Genomic DNA, 21,202 nt, shown 5'->3' on the forward strand with positions numbered 1-21,202 from the left:
CCCTCCTTCCTCCTTATCGTGTGGGGTTCAAAATCATCGGAGAGAGAGAGAGAGGAAGATGAGGTTTTGCTCAATTTCTCCGCCTGTGTGTGTGTTGTCGTTCTCGTCGATTGCTCTTGCGCCACCCAGTTCCAATCTCAGTCATCGGCTTCTCCGAATTTGCGCCACTGCTGACGACGGAGTGGAAGCTCCCGAGGAGGTTCAAACCCAATCTCCTTCCTCTTCTTCTTCCTCTTCTTCTGCACTCGGTAAAGACTTGAAAAAGGTGCCTTCCTCTCCCACCCTATATTTTCTACTAGGCATTCATTCATTATGGAAGGAGAACTTGTTCACAGTCTTTTTTTTTTCTATCTAAACCACAATTTAATTTAGTTGTTGAATGCCAAAAAAAAAGACCATTAATGATTCAGCATGCAGTTGTTTGTCAAGGAATCTAATGAATTGTTGTTGATTCAATTCAGGTGGTCAACAAGACAGCAGCAACATTTGCGCCTAGGGCCTCCACCGCCAGTAAAAACCCAGCTCTCCCTGGAACTACTCTTTACAAAGTTTTTGAGGTTCAAGGTTATGCATCCATGTTCCTTGGAGGTGTTCTCTCTTTCAACCTCCTCTTTCCCTCCACCCAACCTGACTTATGGAGGTTGATGGGTATGTGGTCCATTTGGATGTTCACTATTCCTTCTCTTCGAGCACGTGACTGCCCTCCTAAAGAGAAAGAAGCTCTTAACTATCTTTTTCTCATCATCCCTTTACTCAATGTTGCTATTCCCTTCTTCTGGAAATCTTTTCCTCTTGTCTGGTCTGCTGATACCCTTGCCTTCTTTGCCATGTATGCCTGGAAGGTGGTCTGAATTCTACTTCATTATGGTTTCTTTTTTTTTTTTCTGCTTTTCTTCACCTTTTTTTGCCTCTTACTACAGCTTGGATGGCTGGAAAGAACCGAGTAGAGCTACTCCTGTTGGGATTAGAGTCTGGAAGATTCTATGTCTTCTCTTCCTTACAATGAATGATTCTCCATCCAAGCTTCTCTCTTACCAAGTACAGCATATCTAATATTCGAGGTACCTGGGTTTGAGTGAGGCAAACAAATGTGTACATTGCTAAATATTGGCCCCCCTTAAGTAATATTCATAGACCTCTGAGATGGATGGTTTGTTTATTATCTAGGAAATGAAAATGCGACTTCATATACATTTTCTTATCAAGAGCGCAGCTGGTAAATTTACAGAAAGTAAACAAGTGTGCTCTCTTTTTCTTTTCTGAATGAATAAAGAAGTGTGCTCATTGCATTTGCATCCCAGGGTGTATGTTGTTTCTTCTTCTATTGTACATAAAAATGCAAGATAGGAGAAGGGGATCGTTTGTTTGGTTATAGGCTAAGCTTTTTCGCATCTTCTCTATAAAAGCATCTGATTTCTTATTTTTGTCCCGAGTGATTTGTTGCTTAGGCCTCGGCATGCTCTTCTTCCTCTTGTTATGTAACCTCTACTTTGGGGCCGCTACTAGTACCATTTATCCTTCTCTCTCTCATTCTTGCCAGGGGAATTGTTCTTGTGTTTGTTGTTATCCTCAGAGTCTTCTATTTGCTTGAAATGAATAGTGATATCAGATCTTGATCAGTTTGTTCATCTCACGCTTATCTTCATTCATAATTTTCCCTTCGAATTCTCCTAGTTTAGCCACCAAAAATCTAAACAGCCCGGAGGCCGTATAGAGCTTCTGCTGTCATCATCCTCACTCTTCTTTGCATTCTCTGTCAAAGAAGGGGTTTTCTTTACTCTATTCTATGGGATTCTTGTGGTATTAGTGTAGCATTTGAAGACAACATCGGATTTTGCTTTGATTCTACGCTTGTGGGATGGGGAAATTGAGCCAATGGAAGAAGCTATGTGTTTCAAAATTAGATAAACAAAACAAACAAAAAAATCAGAATCAGAATCATCTCTGGTTTCTTCTTCATGCTCCTTTGCTTTACTTGGTAAAGTAAAAGCAGTTGCGAGAATATATATTTGTACAGGCAAATATGGTCAAGCTTCTTGTTTACTTGATTCAAAATGAAGATCTTTGAAACTTGTGGCAAGTGGTGCATATTTTAATTCAGATAGTTCAATTGTTCCCTGTGAACTATAACGGCTGATGTATCATATCATAATAATTGTAGTAAAATGAAAGAGAAGAAAAGATTAGGAATGGACAAGAAAAAAAAGCACCAAACGTGAAGTATACGATCAAGGAAACTCAATAAAAAACTCTGCTGACTTGGTAGATAACGTGTGTGACACTATCCGACTCAGCTCACTCCGATCTCCGGTGCTGACGTGGCTTCACGGTCTGCCACCGACTTTGCAGCTGATGTTAGGAGACGCAGCCTCTGGACACGCGGTGGGAGATGCTTTGTTGGTTTTCTTGGGACTGGCGGAGGAGGTGTCCACGGCAAGAAAACTCCAGTGCCAGCGTCTAGCCTCTTGGGAGCCGGAGCTAGCATCACCAACGGAGCTCTGACAAGGCCGAATGGGTTTAAAACGGGTGGGGCTGGAGTGCCTTGCCGCCACAGGGTGACATGGTTCATGGTTAGCGGCGGTTGGGCCTTACTACTACTACTGGAGTCTGGTTTGAGTTTAAAGAAAGTGATTGCGACTCTTTTGTTCAGCGATGGACACATGACATGCCTAGCCATATTAGCGCTGTTACCTCTCATCACCAGTAGCGACCTGCCAAATTCATTTTTACGCTTTTTCAGCAAATACAATCAAAATCAATTTAGTTAAGAAAATGAGAGTTTCCCCTTACGTACCCTTCCTTTAGTGGGAGAGTGAGTGAGCCCCTGAAGTTGCCATCACTATCGACCCCAAATCGGTGTCCAAAAACCATGGTTGATTCAGACAAGACCAGAGTGGATATGGGTTGATCCACGTGAGGTGGTTTCTGGAATGGTTGGGAGTGTTCCTCCTACAAAATGAATTAACATTAAATTAATTTAGCCTGGGGGGGGGTGTTGATATCGATTGAGAGAATAGTTGTAACTACCTCATCAAAGAAGTTGATCACACAGCCATTGGGTCGTTTGTATTCAGGAATCAAACGCCACTGAAGAAGATGATCAATCACACTTTCAAGTAGGGTTGGGATAGGTGCCACCACTGCAAATTAACACGTACGAGTCGGTAGATGAACAAACTAAAAGGTGACTTAATTAAGAATATTGGCAAATAAAAAAAAAAAAGGTGCATGCACCAATTGTCCTTATTGATCTTACCTGAGTGTTCATCTGTGGTGTTCCCAAAAATTGGGATTCCAAGCTGAATAAGCTCTCTTTTGGTCCCTTTCGTGTTCTTGTTGAACAGAACAAACGTCTCCCCTGCATTTGGGAAACTTGTGAAGGTTAATATATAATTAATGTCTCTAAGACACTTGCATCAACATTAGTTCCAGTGTATAAGGAAAGGTATGAGAGAGTTGCCTGGAAGTTCCTGATTCCGGCCAGCCTCTCGGAGTCCATTAACATAATCCGAAAGCTTGGAGAGTTGAATTCCAGTGAACACATGTTCGTACAGTTTTAACCCTTTGACGACATTAGTCTGCTAAAAGCAAGCAACGATCAAGAGAGTCTTAATTAATTAGTATTTGGAAACAACAATGAAAACAAACTTCATCCATCACGACCGCGCTAAACTAATAATATTATAGAGGTAGTATGAGTTTTTTTTCTTCTACTATTTTATAGTCCAAATTAATTATAAGCTATAGAGAGGAGGAAGCTAAATTAACCTTTGTAAAAACTATTTTTGTTTGTTTGTTTTGTTTTATTCCAGTTACTAAACTGAACTATCAAACCTCAGATTATAAGCAATGAGCTTGGTATCAAAGTCTCCCACGCTTCCAAAGGGTGAAGAGTAAAGAAGAGGATGTGTTTGTGGTTTTGAACTTGCCGTATGTCCTCGAACATGTTCTTTGGCCGAGAAACGGTTGGACTGCTTGATGAGTGAAGAAGCTCGAGGTTCACATTCTTCTTCGTGCTTGCAACATATTGTCATGGCCTCCTCCTCCTCCTCCACACGCTCTTCTTCTCGAGATCCTGCTAAGAATTAGAAACCGAGCACGTGTGGCTGTGTAAAATTAGCTAATAATGGTCAGAAAATTGAACTTATGATCTACTACTACCCAACAGGTGTCGTCAACACAGATTTTTTTTATAAATAAAAATTGAAGTACAGTAACGAACATTTTGTAGATAGATAGATGTAGGGGTAATAAAGAGTATTGTATATACTAAAGACGTTATATTTGAATTTTCGCGGTACATATATAGAAAGCTACTTTATTTTGTTAGAAATCTTTTTACCGGAATCAGTGATATCGCTAGTGGGAGAATCATCGTCGAGGATTGAATCGGCCATGATGAGTTTGTTGTTGTTGTTGATCTTGGCCGCTGTCGCGGTTTGAAGCTGGAGGGTAACTTGGGAGATAGGATGGTATTTCTGCATCTGGAGCAATGGGATCCAGTTCATCCTCCGCCTATGAATCGCCGCCATCACCCCCTCGTATTCCTCTCCCTCTGATCCGCTCACCTGCATTATGTGCCCGCATAGCTCGTCTATTATGGCGTTCGCCGCCGCGAACTCCCCGCGAAACCAAGTTATCATCACGTCTTTAGCCGCCGAATCGGACAGAAGAAGCGGAGCACAAACAGATCCGTTGATAGGAGATGCCGGCGTTTCAGCCATCATGAAATGAAATGATATGAGAGAAAAAAGGGTTTTTGAGGTTTAAGGTTCTTTCACCGGAAACTTTTAAGTTATGTCTGACCCGATTGATGGAATAATGCAAGCGTATTTATTGCCACTCCGGGTGAAATAAAATTATTACTAAAAAATGATCTGAATATATTTCGTTATAATTAAAAAATAGAAATGTAACCATAAAATAAGAATAATATATTTTACTAATTGAGCTGAAACAGAATGGTGGAGGCGGGGGCATAGGCGAATAAGTCGTTCGACTTGCTCAGCCTTTTACTTGTGAGAAAAGCCACAACCAATCCCTTTTCTTCTCGTATCTTTCTTTTCTTTTTTTAATCTCATTGCATATTTGATTTATGTTGCTTTTTAGTATTACTTATTTTCGTTTAATAAAATTATTATGTTGGTTATAGTAGCAGACCAGTAAACGGAGTCTGAGCCATATAAGCCTTTCTCTGCGTAATACCCTTCTTTATAAAATACAGATGTGTCTGTCAATCAAGAATCATGCAATGCAAGCGTTGACTATTACTTTTTTTTTTTTTGTCAAACCAAGGATACCATTACTAATACTAAAGATGAAGAGTTTAGGCTACAAAGCGATCAAGACCTGATTTTGCCAAGGAATCAGCTTGTAAGTTTTCTAACCGAGGAATACAAGAGAAAGACAACGGACTGAAGAGAGTGGCAAGGATTTTGATATCCATTTGGACACCTGCAATCTCGTTCAAATCCAACCCTTGACAAAGGGCCGAGACAAGGACTTGGGAGTCCGAAAATATATGGAGACTTTGGAGATTTAACTCTTTTGCCTTTCCAAGAGCTTCCCTAACCGCCAGCGATTCGGCCATTAGAGCAGAGCACACATGTGACCTGTTGGAAGATCCTCTAGCGAGCACTTCACCTTCTGAGTTCTTGATAATCCAGCCCATTCCTCCTGCCATGGATGCTTCCTGCCAAGCGCCATCCGTCCAACAGGAGGGTCCCGCCTGAGGTCTTCTCGTAGATACTGGCCTTTTGGCTTGCTTCTGTTTTTTAGAGTTCGCCTCTTCCCAGGCCCGAGCTTCCACTATGGCTTTAGAGATAATATCTTCTACCTGAAAATTTTTTTCCTCAAAAATCAACAAGTTCCTCGATTTCCAGAGGTTCCAAAGGAGCCAAGGTACCAGAGGAGTTTCAGTAATTCCAAGAGGTGGCAGAGATCCCGATTTTATGAATGCCTCAATCCAAAATTTGAGAGTGATTGGGTCTTCAATACTTCCTGGAGTGGTTGTTAAGGGAGCCTTTGACCAGAACTCAGTTGCAAAAGGGCAGTTAATGAAGAGGTGTTCTATGGATTCTTGTTCTCCACACCTTTTGCAGCTTAGTTCTGATTGGATTCCTCTTATCGCAAGGAGGGTTCCCACAGGCAGCGCATTGTTGAGCATTCTCCAAAGGAAATGGTGAATCTTCGGTGAGGAATGGAGGTTCCAAACATTCTTCATCCAATCAAAGGAGCCTGGTATGACCGGTTCTTCCAGTTCACAGATCTTTCTATAGCCTGATTTAGTAGAGTAAACTCCTGATGGATCAGGTAGCCAAACCAGCTTATCCATTGGTTTTGAGGAACCTGGAATAATAAGCCTGATTAATTCCTCATACTGAGGTAAATGGAGCCTGATTTTTTGTAAATCCCACTCATTAGTCTGCTGATCCAACAAATCTGCTACCAGCAAGTCTTGATTCACATAGTTAGGAGGTCCTATTGGAGCCATAGGTCTTGCAGGGGAGATCCACTTATCCGACCAGACTCTAATATTTTTCCCGTCTCCTACTAAAAAGCCAAGACCTTTTTCTAGCACTGCCTTCCCAGCCAAGATGCTAGTCCAACCATGAGAAGAGCCTTTTTTCGGTTCACTTTCCAGGAATGAAGACTCCGGGAAATACTTGCCTTTAAGGACTTGAGCCAGGAGCGAATCCGGGTTATTGAGCAGCCTCCAGCTAAGTTTTCCCAACAGGGAGTCATTGTACTCTTCTATCTTCTTGAAACCTAGCCCTCCTCTGCATTTGGGCTGCGCCATGCTACTCCATGCTACCCAAGAGATTTTTCGCTTATCCGGTGCACTATCCCACCAAAACCTAGTGAGGATGGATTGAATTCTATTGCAGAGCGATTTTGGGATTTTAAAGCTCGACATAGAATAGGTTGGAAGGGCGGTCAGGACTGATTGTAGCATGACATGCTTACCTGCACCCGACAGGAATTTTGTTGACCACGACTGAGCTCTTTGTCTGATTTTGTCGACGATTCCTGTGAACACATCTGTTTTCCTGCGGCCAAAGGTTTCAGGAAGCCCAAGGTACTTACCCAAACCTCCTTCTAGTGGGATACCCAACATAGCTTTCACGCTGTCTCTAATGCTCTCAGGTGTCTTTGAGGAAAAAGTCACTGCTGACTTCTCCAAGTTTATGCTTTGCCCCGAGCTTTGTTCGTATCTTCTGAGTATTGTGCATAAAGCTCGACAATTCTTTACACTTGTTTTGCAGAACAGCATGGTATCGTCGGCAAACAAGAGATGATTGATGAAAGGACTTTTCTGTGTGACCTGGAGCCCTCGAAGCTTGCCTTGCGACTGGGCGTTTTTGCACAGGCCTGATAGCACCTCTGTGCACAGGATGAACAAGTACGGGGAGAGCGGATCTCCTTGGCGAAGTCCTCTCGAGGGGGTGACTTGTTCTCGTGCTGCTCCATTGATTAGGAATGAGTATGTCACCGTAGTGACACATTCCATAACCCATCTGATCAACACATCTCTAAAACCCATAATTTTCAGAACCTTCTCCAAGAAACCCCATTCAATTCTGTCGTAGGCCTTGCTCATATCCGTTTTGACTACCATCGAACATCTCTTAATAGCTCCCGATTGTTTCAGATAGTGGAGAGTCTCATGTGTGATGAGAACGTTATCTGAAATAGCCCTTCCCGGGACAAAAGCTGATTGGTGCGGAGATATCAGACTCGGGAGCCACTTCTGTAGACGCTTGGTGAGGATCTTGGCAATTATTTTATACCTGACATTACAGAGAGCGATGGGGCGATACTCTGCTGCTGTCGAGGGGGTTGAGGTTTTTGGGATTAGACAAACATGAGTTTCGTTGATGCGTGAATCCATATTTCCTGTAGTAAAAAAGGTCCGAATTTCTCGGTAAATATCTTTGCCCAAAGTAGTCCAGAAAGACTGGTAAAAACTTGCGGAGAAACCGTCAGGGCCCGGCGCTTTATCCGCATGAATCTCGAAGGTAGCCCTCCTTACTTCCTCCTCGTCTGGGATTAGGCAGAGTTGATCATTCATTTCGCTAGTGATACACTCCGAGATTGTTTCTTCTACTGTTCGGAATCCTGTGTTTCCATTTGTTGAGAAGAGCTTCTGGTAGAAATTTGCAAAAAACTCTCCCAATTTCTTCCTCTTCATAGACCGGGATTCCTTCTGCGTTTTCCAGAGTTGTAATTCTGTTGATCGCCTTTCTCACTTTAGTGACAGCATGGAAGAAAGCACTATTTCTGTCACCACCTTGTAGCCAGAGAATTCTGCTCCTTTGCCTCCAGAATAGTTCTTCCGCCCTGTAAGCTGAGACGAGGGCTGCTGTCAAAGCTGAGATCTTTGAAGTGTCCGGGTGAGGTGCCGATAATTCCTGTTCCAGCTCTTGCTGTGTTTGGAGAACTTCTTTGGCTCTAGCTTCCCTCTGTTCCTTTGCCCACTTGATGATTTCCTTTCTGCATCTTGAAATTTTTGTTTCTACACTCTCTGTCTGATCCGATCCCCATGCTTCTTCAATAATCTTCCTCGCTTCAGGGTTATCATTAAGTCTTCTGTCATATCTGAAGGGCCTTCTTATTTTTGGTAAGTGCGTCTCCAGATACGTCATTAGTGGCCGATGGTCAGAGCCCTCAAATCTGAGGTAATTGCAGCTTGCCGATGGGAACATATCATACCACGCCACATTCGCCAGCGTCCGATCTAATCTTGATTTGATATCGTGGGTGTTCCGTTTACCCCTCCAAGAAAGTTGATTACCCGTGTGCTTTACATCCCACAGGCCATTGATGGTCACAAAGCTTCTGAACGCAATGAAAGATCCTTCTGGTCTACTTGGGCCTCCTGTCTTCTCTGAGTTTTCTAAGATGTCATTAAAGTCTCCAGTAAGGGCCCAAGCTTCTTCTCTTCCTTGGCCCAGTAACGAGATTTCCTCCCAAAAAGCTGCTCTATTCTCTTGCTGCGGAGGCCCGTAGATGAAGGTAACAAAGAAAGAATTCTTCTTGTAGATAATCTTTGTGTCGATGTAGTTTGTCGAGGAATTTAGCACCGTTAGCTCTATATCTTTCTTCCAAATCAGGGCTAATCCTCCACTGAGTCCTCTTGGTGGAACTAGGAAGTGATGTTGATACTCTGGAGAAAGAAGATTTGAAAGCACAAATTCATTTTGATTTTTTGTCTCCATAAAGTACAAAATATCCGGTGCTTGTACACGTTTAAGCTCCCGGATTCTTGGAACTGTCAGTTCACTACCCAAACCCTGACAGTTCCAACTTAGTACAGCTAAGGAATTTGGTGAGATGGATTTTGAAAATCCACCTTCTTCCTGCTAGTTCCTGCTCCCAAGCTCCCTACATTTGTGTTATCATCCTTATTTAAAGGTAAGCTTTGACTCTGTCCATTCCTCTCCACACATAGTCTCTTACGGGCTACAGATCTTGTTCTTGTTGTAATTTGTTTAGAGAGGCGAGTTCCTTGAATAGGGCTTCTGATGGCCCGAGTATTTGTAGCCCCTGTTATCTTGACCGGTGGTTTCCTTTTTGCTGGAGGTTTTGGCTTTACGATCCTTTTTGTTGCTGACTTTGGGGGGATCTTTTTCCTTCCTGTGCTTGCAGGCCCTCCTGAGGCCGATCCTATTCTGAGAGTTGCCGGAATCCTTGGGCTTTCCTGGTGAGTCAGGACCTCCGGGGTTTCTAGGATCCTTCTTCCTGACCCTTCTCCAAACTGTGGGCTTTGGTGCTCCTCCCCTGCATACTGGATTTCTACATCTTGAAGTCTTGCTAATAAAGAGTTGGAAAGTCCTGTTTGTCTTGGGGGGGGATCAATGAGGGGAGCTTCTAATCTTTCTAAAGCTGAGACTCTTCTTGGCTCCTGTTCCGGCATTTCCTCAAGTCTGTCTAGGGCTGAGACTCTTTGGGGCTCTGCCGTCTGATCAATCTCTAGTCTCTCCAAAGCAGGAACCCGATCCCTTGATCGACTATTGGCTTCCTCATGAACTGAGGCAGTTGGGAGGTTCATTGTTTCCCTGGGTGGCCTAGGAGTAGGAGTTCTAGAGTATTGTGAGTTGTGGCCTCTAGAGTGAGCTCTCCTATCTTCTCTATCTCTCTGAGATGGGGATCTGTCCCTTGTAGTTCTCTTGATCGGTGAGCTTTTACGCTGTGAAGGGAAGCTATGGTGAGAAGACCTGACTCGCTCATTTGATCTGTCTCTTTCTCTTCGAGAGTCCCCATATCTTGATCTGTCTCTCTCTCTTGAGTTGAGAGGGTTTGAGTTGTCTTCAACATAGTAGCGGGCTCTTTCTGAGTTCTGAAGCCTTGAGTAAACTGATCCCTGACTGCGTCTTAGTTCGCTGGGGTCTAGTTGTCTATCTCTGGAGCTCAAGGAGAACGGTCTTCTACTGTCATGTTTACGCCGCTGGTCCTCTAACTTTCTCAAGGTGTTCCTCTGACTAATACCTTGCGGTGCTAGTTTGATATCTGCTTTGTCTTTGTTACGGGGACAGGTTTCCTGCTCGTGACAGAGTGAGAAACAGAGGAAGCAGTGTTTCTCTAATTTTTCATACTCCAGATTAACTGATATTTCTTCTCCTGTAGGTAGCTGAAGCGGGAGATGCATCTCCAAGTTCTTTAAACCATCGATGAGAATTCTAATTCTTCCATGGTCTACATCTTTACCCAATCTTGGACCTAGCCCCTTTCCTATTGCCTCAAGCGTTTCTTCTGTCCAGTAGTGTAGCGGGAGTCCATGGATTCTTATCCAAAAAGCTATCATTCTCGGGAAAGAGTCTGAGACTACAGGTTCCCACCTCTGTAGAAGTATCATCCATCTCTTGTAATGGTAAGGACCTTTCCTGAGTACTGTTTGTAGCGCCTCTTCAGATGGGAACCGGATTTGGAAGAGCTCCGGCCCCAGCTCTCTTCCTGTGAGCTCGCCCTCTACATTCCAGTACTGGAGGAGCCATTCTACCACCCATTGCGTCTTCTGCACCGCTGGGTTTGTAACTCTCCCAATTAGGGTAAGCTTGTTCTCCTCTATCAGCGCAGAGTTATCGGTTTGCGGGATCTGAATCGGCCGACGTCGTTCCGATCTAGTCGAGTCTTCCTTCCATTTTCCTTTCTCAGCTCTTGAGTATCTGTGAGCCATCTTCAAACTAGCCAGTTGAAAAGTATGCTTCTTCTTCTACTTCAAGTCGTAACTTTAATGACCTTTGCTTTTAACGTCCTCACACGGAGGTAAATATTGTAATTACTTTAAAGCCCGAGAGAAGGTTTCGCACTGTTTGCTACTAAAGTTCCAGAGTTTGCAGAGAAGGAGGGGATTCCTCGGAGGTGAAACCTCTGGATAGTGCTCGCCATGCGGAGATCTTCCGGTTGACCGAAGGGATTTTTTATTTGCTAATTTTTTTCCATCGGGGTTAAGTGGTTGCGGCGGAGATCTGCTTTTTTGCGGTGGAGAAACTAGTAGCTGCGGTGTTGAGTTAATGCTGGAGAGGTAGGTGACCGGTCATTGGTTGCTGTGCCTGAGAGAGAATTTTGAAATTTACTTGGGTTTAATTAATGTTAAGGTTTGCGTTGACTATTACTAATATTGAACATTTTTAAAGGCAAGAGGGGGAACTTACATCATGAATCATACCCCATTCCGACGTGATAACTTTTAGTATCAAACCCCAAACCATATTTTGTTACAAGTCAGTAATATTGGCATTCTAAATCTCACAATACTAAGCTAGTTTTCAAGTATAGTTAATTATCAAAAATGACTTATATATACTAGTATCACATCATAACTTAACAAAGCCGATCCTAGCTAGGCTGATATACTATTTTCGTGGTTTGCCAATTCCAAACAAACACTGTTTTACGTTTTTAGTTAGGAGAAAGAGATTTAACTAAGGGTTGGTGGAATTTTCTTTAACTATCAATCCTTATAATATTAACACAATAGTCGACTTCTCTTCGTTTTCCATGTGTGTTTGTAGAATAAAAATATTATCTTCTTGGACCAGAAAACGTCTTAATGAGACGCGGTGGGGGATTGGTCTCTCTGTCACTGAGAGGTCACCGAGTTGTTCGAATTTTTTTTGGTTGCTTGCCTTTTGTAAGGAGAGGGTTGACGGTAGCGAATAGAGAGACAAGTGAAATCACACAATGTCTCAAAAGACTTGTATAGATTAAATGATTGCGAATGTAAATGTTATTTAACTTTTTTTGGTGTAAAAGTGTTATTTAACTCTTACATATTATGTCACTTTTTAAAAGACCAACCATTTGCTTCAACGCGAAGCCTTTGGTGACTCAGCTATCGTGTCACCGTCCATTGTCATCACTGCTTACACAGTGTCGACTACTCGCTCAATCGATATTTATTGTCTTTTTCGTTTACTTTTTTGTTTGTTTGTTGTTTTAAAACAACTTAATCGATTGGCGATTTCTCATATATAGTACATATGAATTAGGCAAAACAACATCGGCCATCATGCGTTTTCTATATGTGTTTACTATACACTTTAAAAACATTTGCATTTAAAACAGTGAAACGCAAAATTATATAATAGTCACCTTCAACCTGCTATATAAAGTTAGAACTAGTCTAAAAGTTGGCGTCTTCGAGTTTTTTTTAGATAGAATAAATATATATATAACCCAGTTTGGTAACGTCAAGATGTAGTTGACATATATTTGTGAATGTATTTTCTTGTAATTTATCAAAATGGTGTTATTAAGAATAAATATTTATCTATAGTACGAATCTATTATGCATCTGGAGTCAAACTTGACTCTTGATCGTCGAAAAGGGACTCTCCCATTTCACTACGAGTTAAACAACAAATTAGTACAACATACATTTAATTTCTGTACATCTATAAGTTTAGAATTTTCAAAACACTGTTTTTTTTTAAAAACACTGTTTTCAGTTTTCTTTAACCTAAAGTGATTAGCCGCCACTGTACAATTACATCTTCTGATTTGATGTGGATATATAATGAAAAACGATAAAATGACTTCATTCATATGAATAAGCTTTCACTGTAAAATTAGCCATCAGAGTGCAGATAGAAAATGTTAAAAACAATTATTATTGAAATAAAAAAGGGAATCATGATAATCATTTTAAACATAAAAACTAATAATAGCTAAGATATTTTTATAGAAAATCGGTGATGTAAGTATATTAAATGAGGTTCATAAGTTGTTCTCGCTTTTTGCTTTTTTTTAGGTTGTTCTCGCTTAGTTTGTTCTCGCTTAGTTTGTGTTAAAGCAATGATATGAGATTATTAATAAAAAAAAAAACGAAATCTCAAGACAATCTGACCTTTCGGTTAAGAGAACTCGAATAATGGCATGCCGTTTGCATTAAATTGGACGGATTAAAAAACAGTTGTCGTTTAAAATTGAATAATCTGTAGAACTTAGAGGTCATGTTACTTACGACACAAAAGCTTCATAACAGCCCATTCACAGCATTAATTTATGAAGGATTTAACGATCGTGCATGTCATCTCGTTATTATTCTAAGATTTTCAATTGCATTTTATTGTTTACTAGTCATGGATCCGTGCGTTGCACAGGTTTTGATTGATATTTCAATTTCAAGATACACATAAAACTTAGAAAACTTTCTATTGTAAATAGAGCATTTTTAGATATATTGTGTAAAATTTATTTAAGGAATAAAAATTCATTTCCATGTAAATTTTGGTTGGTATATAAGTTTCTGAAACTATAGTGCATAAGCAATTATTAGAAATTTTGTATTTAAAGCTAGATAAAAAAATAAGAGTCGAAAATTTAAATCGAACTCAACTTCGATAATATAAATTAGAGTTAAATACAGTGAATTAGAAAATTGAATCGAGTCAATCGAGTCGAAGAGAACGTCATACATATTCTTATACTTTTAATTTAATATTTTTATTAACTTGTTTTTTTTTTCAAATTTGCTTCTCACTTTATAATAACAATAAAGACTTTTTTATTAAACTAATTCAGTTTAGTTAAACTTTCGTGTTTATTGTGTCTTGATGCTACATTCCACTATAACACCTTAACTAAAATGAATTATAAGAAAAGTACAACATAGCAAAGCAGAAAATGTGATAAAATAATGCATAAAATTTGATTTTTTTACCGAACACATATAAATATCAATTAGGGCGTTAATAATAATAATAATAATAATAATAATAATAATAATAATAATAATAATAATAATAATAATAATAAACTTTTAGTGACCAAACTCTAAAAAAACAAATATATATCTGATTTCCATATGAACAAATACATATAAACCCAAACATGAAAACATCTTAATTTTCTTATAACTATTCATGAAGAATACGATAACAGTAAAATGATACCAGAAAAATATAATACAAAGAAGAGTAGTGACAATTTTTTTGGAAATTATATTAAGGAAATGAAAAAGAGAGACATATATTGATATTAAAATAATAGAAAATAAGGGAAATAAAACATTCATATATTATAAATGTATCTAAAAATTCAGATTTTATAATATTTGTAAGCAATCAAAGTTAGGATTTTATAAATTTTTAAAAGATTTTTTAACTAATTTTTTATTTAATAATTCTTTTTTCAAGATTTTAAAAAGGTAAATTATTTTCATATAGATTTACAATATTTTAGGATTTAAAAAGGAAAACTAATATCAAATATTAAATTATTACATATTTATGAATTTCGTAAGACATGTCATTACATTATATTTATTGTCATGTGTCAAAGTTTTGTTAATTAGCGATTTTGAAGAACCAAGTTTTATGTAATAAAATAAAAATTATATAAATCTCTTAAGTTTATGATTTTGTAAAAAAGAAATAACTATCTACTAATTGTATATTTATAAGGAAAAATCACTTAAATATTTATAAGAAAAATCTAATCTTGTAGTTACTTTGTTTATAAGGAAATATTTTTTTAATCTTAAATCAGTGTCTAGCGACCTTGTTAAAAATATTTGACATATTGGTGTTTGCTCAAAAATTAGATAATCATTACTGTCACTGTAAGTGATATTATATATGCTTGGTCAATATCAATTCAAACTTCATCGTCATATTATTACATTTTTTTACTATATCGTATTTTCTAATTTAATTTTAATTAAACTGTTATTATGGAAATATATCATTAAATAATGAATTAAGAAAATTATTTAATATAAGATAAGTTTAATATAGATATGAAATATTTGTAGATATTTTTGGTAATAATTTTTGTAACATACAATTATCTATTGAAAAATGAAAGTTACTTATTTGTAAGAAAATAATAAGAGTACTTTTACAATTTTATTTTGTTTAATCTTTTAAATAAAGAATATTATTTATTTTATAGTTATTTTTTCTTCATGATTTTTATTAAATAATTTATTGTACTTGTAGGATTTTATAATAAGTTTTTGTTTGGTATTTTTTAAAAACCTTAATATTTATCTTCTATAGTTTTCTTTCTTTAGTATCTTTAAAAGCAAATATTTTTTTGTAAAAAAAGAAAAATTAATTTTCAAATAGATTTTTATAATTATTATTTTTGTTTATAAATCTTTTAAAATTGAAAATTATAATTAGATATTTTAACAATATATAGTCGTAAGAATATTATGTATTAGTAATTTTCCTTTTCTAAAATCCTAAAAAGAGGCATAAAAGATTACTTTTGTAGTGACAATTTTTTTTCTAATTTTTTTTTTAAATCCTAGACAGAGAGAACTGTATCATATTTGTCTACACATATCACTCTTAAAAAAGAAACTTTTAAATACATTTTTACAAATACTTTTGTTAGAATTATTTTAAACACATTTAACAATCCTAAATATATAATTACCATGTGTGGCGATCTTGTTAGTTACTAATATTGATTTTGTAATTATTTTGAAATTATGTATTTTATTTGACTTTGAAAATAAGGTTCTTTATAAAATGAATACCACAACTAAAGTAAACTTATAAGAATATTTTTTACAGTTCTCTTTGGTTTAATATTTTTAACAGGAAAAATACTATTAAATATTTATAAGAAAAATATTTTGTAAATATTTTAATTTGCAGCAAAACTTATTTTTAAAATTATATTTTGTATTTTGTAATTATCTTAAACCCACATTTAAAAAATAATATCATTAATAATTATTTATAGAAAAAAAAAAATTTCTTTTCAATTTTTTGTTTTGTTTATGACTTTTTAAAAAATTGCAGATTCTAGGGTTAAAGTCATTGTTTTTTGATAATTCCTCGTAACAAATTAAATTACAATTTCAGTTAGAAAATAATAAATAGGACGAATACACATAAGCATATTCACAACTAAATTTATTAAAGTAGTAAAATTATGTTGACACGAACTTACCTAAAACAACATAACCAATACAATAACACATAAGCAATCATAATAGCGACATTAACAAACGTACGTCGATTAACAAAAAGAACACTTACGTACGTACAACATGATAACTAATTGTAGATTGTATATGTGTACAAACGCCTAATCATATTATGGCACTAACTTAGTAGACAACATGACAGTAATATAACAAAAGAAATCAACGTGGATTTATAAGAAGAAACAAACATGCGAAGATTAGAATATAGAACCTCACTTTATATTTTTCGTGAATCAATAATTATGTTGGTGATCAAATATGAGTTGTGACAAAATATGAGGGAGTTTAGTTCTCTATATATAGATGTGAATAATTATTTTTCCTTTTGGTTTGTGAATTTATTTAATAAGGATTTGAATAAAGGAAGATTAACATAAGTAGTTTTTGCAATTTTTTGTTTAAGATTTTTAAAAGGATAATTACGATTAAATATGTTTTTAGATTTATCTTTTTATGATTTTAGAAAATAAAATTTAGTGTTAAATATTGTACAGATTGATATTGGTATATGATTTGTAAAAACGAAATTACTATTTAAATATGTTTTTACATTTATCTTTTTTAATGATTTTAGAAAAGGAAAATTAGTGTTAAATATTGTACAAATTGATTTTGGTATATGATTTGTAAAACCGATTGCTATTAATTTTTTTTTAAATAAAATCATGAGAACTTTAACACATGTTACATTTTTATAAGCAAAATTACTATAAAGCAATTTTTTATAATAAGATTTTTTGTTATCTTGTTACTATATATATTACTATATACTAGGTGTTTCCTGCACCATGTGCAGTAAAAGAATTTTAAAAATTTTTAATAGATAAATATAAATTATATTTAAATTTTTATTAATATTATAAATTTTCTATTTTCTTATCAATATTTTAATATAAATTTGATTTAACTGAACATTAAAATTAAGATAAAAACAATTTTGTTTATTTTGAATTATATTTAAGAATATGCATGTGTATATTTAAAATTATAATCTTAGGTAGATTTTTCTATCTATATATTTTAATTAAATATATTAAATAAATTTGTAAAATTGCATAATTGTCAAAAATTAAAATTAAACAATATTTATAAAATCTGTAGATATATATATAAGAAATTAATGATTTTACGATTTAATTTGACTTTATTATTTAATTTTTATAATTTTCTAAAAATATCTACATATTTTTGAAATATTTTTAATTTAAATGATATTTCCAAATTTGAAATGCCATAATTGAATATATTTATTTTAAAGATGATTTATGAGTTATTACCATATTTTAAAAAAATCCAAAAATATAAATCGACAATAAATATAATATATGAGTTATTACCATATTTTAAAAAGTTTACCAAAAATATAAATTAACATTAAATATAATTTTACATGTCATATTAATATATAAGACATGTCATCAATTTTAGTATTCATGTCGCAATTATTAATCTAGGTGTTTTCCTGCACCATGTGTAGCTATGATTTTTTTAGCATAGCCATTCTTTGTATATCTTAGTTGAATAAAAAGAACATCCACTGTATATAACTTTCAGAGTTGATCAATAAATTGAATATTTCATCAGAAAAAGTGATGAATTTTTTAAAAGTTAAATTTTATATTTTAAAATATAATTTATTAATATGATATATTTTATTATTTTGACCAATAATTAATATAAATATCATTAATTAAGCATAAAATTAAGACAAAATATTTTTATTTTAAATTATATTTAAAATATATATGTATATATATATATATAAAGTTAAAATCTTAGATAAAAAAATTATTTATTTCATTTGATTAAATGTATTAAATCAACTTGTACAAAATTACTATCATATAAAATTGTATAGTTATCAAAAATTAAGACTAAATAATATTTATATAATTTGTAGATATCTAAAAGAAACTAATGATATTACGATTTAAATTTTTTCAAAATTCAGAAAATTTAGAAAAGTTTAGATAATAAAAAATTTATAATTATAAAAGTAAAATTATATAATATTTCGAAATTCAAAATGTCATATTTGAATATATTTATTTTATTGATGATTTATGAGTTATTACTATATTCTACAAAGTTTACCAAAAATATAAATCAATATTAAATGTAATATATGAGTTATTGCTATCAACTTGTACAAAATTACTATCATATAAAATTTTATAGTTATCAAAAATTAAAACTAAATAATATTTATATAATTTGTAGATATCTAAAAGAAACTAATGATATTACGATTTACTTTTTTAAAAATTCAGAAAATTTAGAAAAGTTTAGATAATAAAAATTTTATAATTATAAAAGTAAAATTATATAATATTTCGAAATTCAAAATGTCATATTTGAATATAATTATTTTATTGATGATTTATGAGTTATTACCATATTCTACAAAGTTTACCAAAAATATAAATCAATATTAAATATAATATATGAGTTATTGCTATATTCTAAAAAGATTTCCAAAAATATATATCAACATTAATGTAATTGTCCATGTCATATTTAACCATATGACATGTCATCAATCTTAATAGCCATGTCACAATTTTTTTTGTGAAAACGATTGTAGAGAAGACATGTGGCAAATCACTTCTCAAATATAGACTAGGGGATATTAATTAACATTATACATATTTTACATTGTTTGGTCAAAGATTTTTAAAAAAGGATGATTACTAAATAAAGGAAAATTAGTATTTGTAAAAATCGATTTTGGTATAAGATTTAATTGTGAAATAGTTTAACACATGTCACAATCTAAATATATAATTGTCATGTGTCGCGATCGTGTTAATTAGTAACTTTGAAGAACCAAACTTTATATAATAAGATAGTAGTGATTTGAAAAAAAAATCATATCAACAAAGTAATCAGGGCCGGGTTTGGTAGAGTGCTTAGGATGTGCACTAATAAGTCTTAGGGGATCATATTTGATGGGCCTTATGTATGTACTGTTCTGTTCATATAACCAGAAAAAGCCTACTCAGAGCCCATATAATTTTTGTATTTTCAAGGTCAAATACCAAAACTATTAAATGAGTGGGTGGCAACAAACCTTTTCTTTTATCTTTTTTCTTTTTCATCAAATATTACAATATGGGGTTCAACAATACAATGGGATTCCTTCTTACGATAACATAATTTTTCAAACTCATAACATATTTCACAATCGATATCTTATAATATTGCAAGCCAAGACCAAGATTATTCATAGAAAGCTGTCGAAACTCATCAGTACTTGAAAGAGTTGTGAGTTGTGTTCGCACGAACGATGGTAGAAGATGACCTGAGCTTCATCTTCGCCTTGTTTATGTACTCAGAGAAACGATCTGATGATCTCCCACTGCTGCTCTCTCTCGACACACGAGAGATAGGTACATGGTGGGGGTGATGATCACGTGTCTCTTTTTCACTTGTATCCGGCACATCATCGTTCATTGTCATTGCCCCTATCTTTAGCTTCGCTTTCTTTATATAGTCGGTGAACCTCTCGTCCGTTTTCAGCGTCGTCTCCACTCGAGTGATCAGCGTCTTCTTCTGCTCAATGTTTGTAACGGGTTTGGCTGTTCCAGAGAATCTAACGCGGATAACCTCTGCTTCGTGGTGTTGATTCGGTGAAGGTTTAGTGGAGATGCGGCGAACGGTTCGGACAGGACTCGTCACTGCTCTGAAGATCTTCTCACACACTCTGTTTCCTTTCTTCTTCTTCTCCTGGTTCTTGCTGCTACTCTGTGAGTTATTTGCCATCGATTATCAGTTAAGTTGTGCAGAGAGCTTAGAAAGCAACGGAGTTAGTTTATTAGAGAGTGACCTGTGCAGAGAAGATGGTGACATAACTAGGTTTTTATAATGCCAAAAAAATCGGTGAATTGTTATCTTTGTTGAAAATCATAATTGATAACGTGTTTCAAAAGGGAAGCAACATGCAAAGAGAGAAGAAACCAAAGGAGAAATTTCTTGAGTGGAAAACAGGAAAGGCGGAAACTTTAGCAAAATTTTCAAAAAAGGAAGAGTGATGCTTGCAAGGGATCGGATTCTGGTTCCACTCTGTTTCTTTCTTTCTTTCTTCCTTGTTTTTGTATAGTTGTTTTCTCATTTTAACGTAGCGAGACGAGGATCAGCACTAGGCAAGAGTTAGTAGAAACAATTTAGTCTTCGCCCTATAGTCTTAAACATAAGATTAAATACAGTCGATTCTCGACATTAATTAGGTCACTTTCCATCAGCTTTTGCTAACTTATTTTATCCACCGATATGCTCTCTTGTTATATTAGCATGCATGAAATATTGTTTTCTGTGGTTATTAAAACAATCCACTTCATTTCCACTAATATTTTATCCAACATAAATAATCTCTATATCAATCACATGCTTTCAATAGGAAATATATATTATTAATCTTAAGATTTCTAGATGCAATAACACTGGTTCTTGCCGCATAAATGTAAAGCCGCAGAAGAACAGATATAAAATTACAAGTCGTTTTTAATATATAGGACAAAACTAGACAATGTTAAGATATCAAATAAATGGAAAATAATTTATGTATTGCTGATAATTGTTTTGTTTTGCCGGTGTGATGCAGAGACACCAATTTGAACACAAGGAAAAAGGTTGTCCACAGTGACACAAAATAGAAGACGTGTAAAACAAATGATTGAAGGAGTTGAAAGGATTGCCTTGATTCTGTGGATTCGTTCGATAGCTGTTCATTTAGCATATCTTCGGATTCCTACATGT

General features: G+C 35.2%; 4 protein-coding genes across 5 annotated transcripts; 1 reads left to right on the top strand and 3 right to left on the bottom strand.

The window, feature by feature from the left end:
* Window positions 1–7: 7 nt before the first annotated feature.
* On the top strand, window positions 8–1,295 carry LOC108811618 (protein RESISTANCE TO PHYTOPHTHORA 1, chloroplastic). The gene is made up of 3 exons (XM_018583686.2): window positions 8–265; window positions 462–842; window positions 921–1,295. The coding sequence occupies exons 1-3, from the start codon at window positions 59–61 to the stop codon at window positions 945–947; spliced, it is 615 nt and encodes a 204-aa protein (XP_018439188.1). The 5' UTR covers window positions 8–58; the 3' UTR covers window positions 948–1,295.
* On the bottom strand, window positions 1,282–2,089 carry LOC108808879 (uncharacterized). Its single transcript, XM_056987460.1, is given in 5 exon segments — window positions 1,282–1,533; window positions 1,536–1,611; window positions 1,613–1,697; window positions 1,700–1,784; window positions 2,045–2,089. Coding segments are annotated over 5 exon segments (543 nt in total).
* Window positions 2,090–2,120: 31 nt separating this feature from the next.
* Window positions 2,121–4,818, bottom strand: LOC108811616 (RNA demethylase ALKBH10B). Of its 2 annotated transcripts, none has more exons than XM_018583684.2 (7): window positions 4,343–4,818; window positions 3,930–4,075; window positions 3,461–3,578; window positions 3,257–3,358; window positions 3,028–3,140; window positions 2,795–2,949; window positions 2,121–2,711 (listed from the first exon to the last, which is right to left on the bottom strand). In XM_018583684.2, the coding sequence occupies exons 1-7, from the start codon at window positions 4,725–4,727 to the stop codon at window positions 2,291–2,293; spliced, it is 1,440 nt and encodes a 479-aa protein (XP_018439186.1). In that variant the 5' UTR covers window positions 4,728–4,818; the 3' UTR covers window positions 2,121–2,290. The 2 variants fall into 2 exon arrangements, with proteins under 2 accessions (XP_018439186.1, XP_018439185.1); XM_018583683.2 differs by having other exon boundaries at window positions 3,930–4,078.
* Window positions 4,819–19,506: 14,688 nt separating this feature from the next.
* LOC108839895 (uncharacterized) lies at window positions 19,507–20,307 on the bottom strand. Its single transcript, XM_018612674.2, has one exon. It carries the CDS (start codon window positions 20,207–20,209, stop codon window positions 19,694–19,696), a length of 516 nt encoding a protein of 171 aa, XP_018468176.1. The 5' UTR covers window positions 20,210–20,307; the 3' UTR covers window positions 19,507–19,693.
* Between the last annotated feature and the right edge of the window lie 895 nt (window positions 20,308–21,202).

The sequence above is a fragment of the Raphanus sativus genome, chromosome 6 (assembly GCF_000801105.2).
Source record: "Raphanus sativus cultivar WK10039 chromosome 6, ASM80110v3, whole genome shotgun sequence".
In the NCBI taxonomy this organism is placed as follows: domain Eukaryota; kingdom Viridiplantae; phylum Streptophyta; class Magnoliopsida; order Brassicales; family Brassicaceae; genus Raphanus; species Raphanus sativus.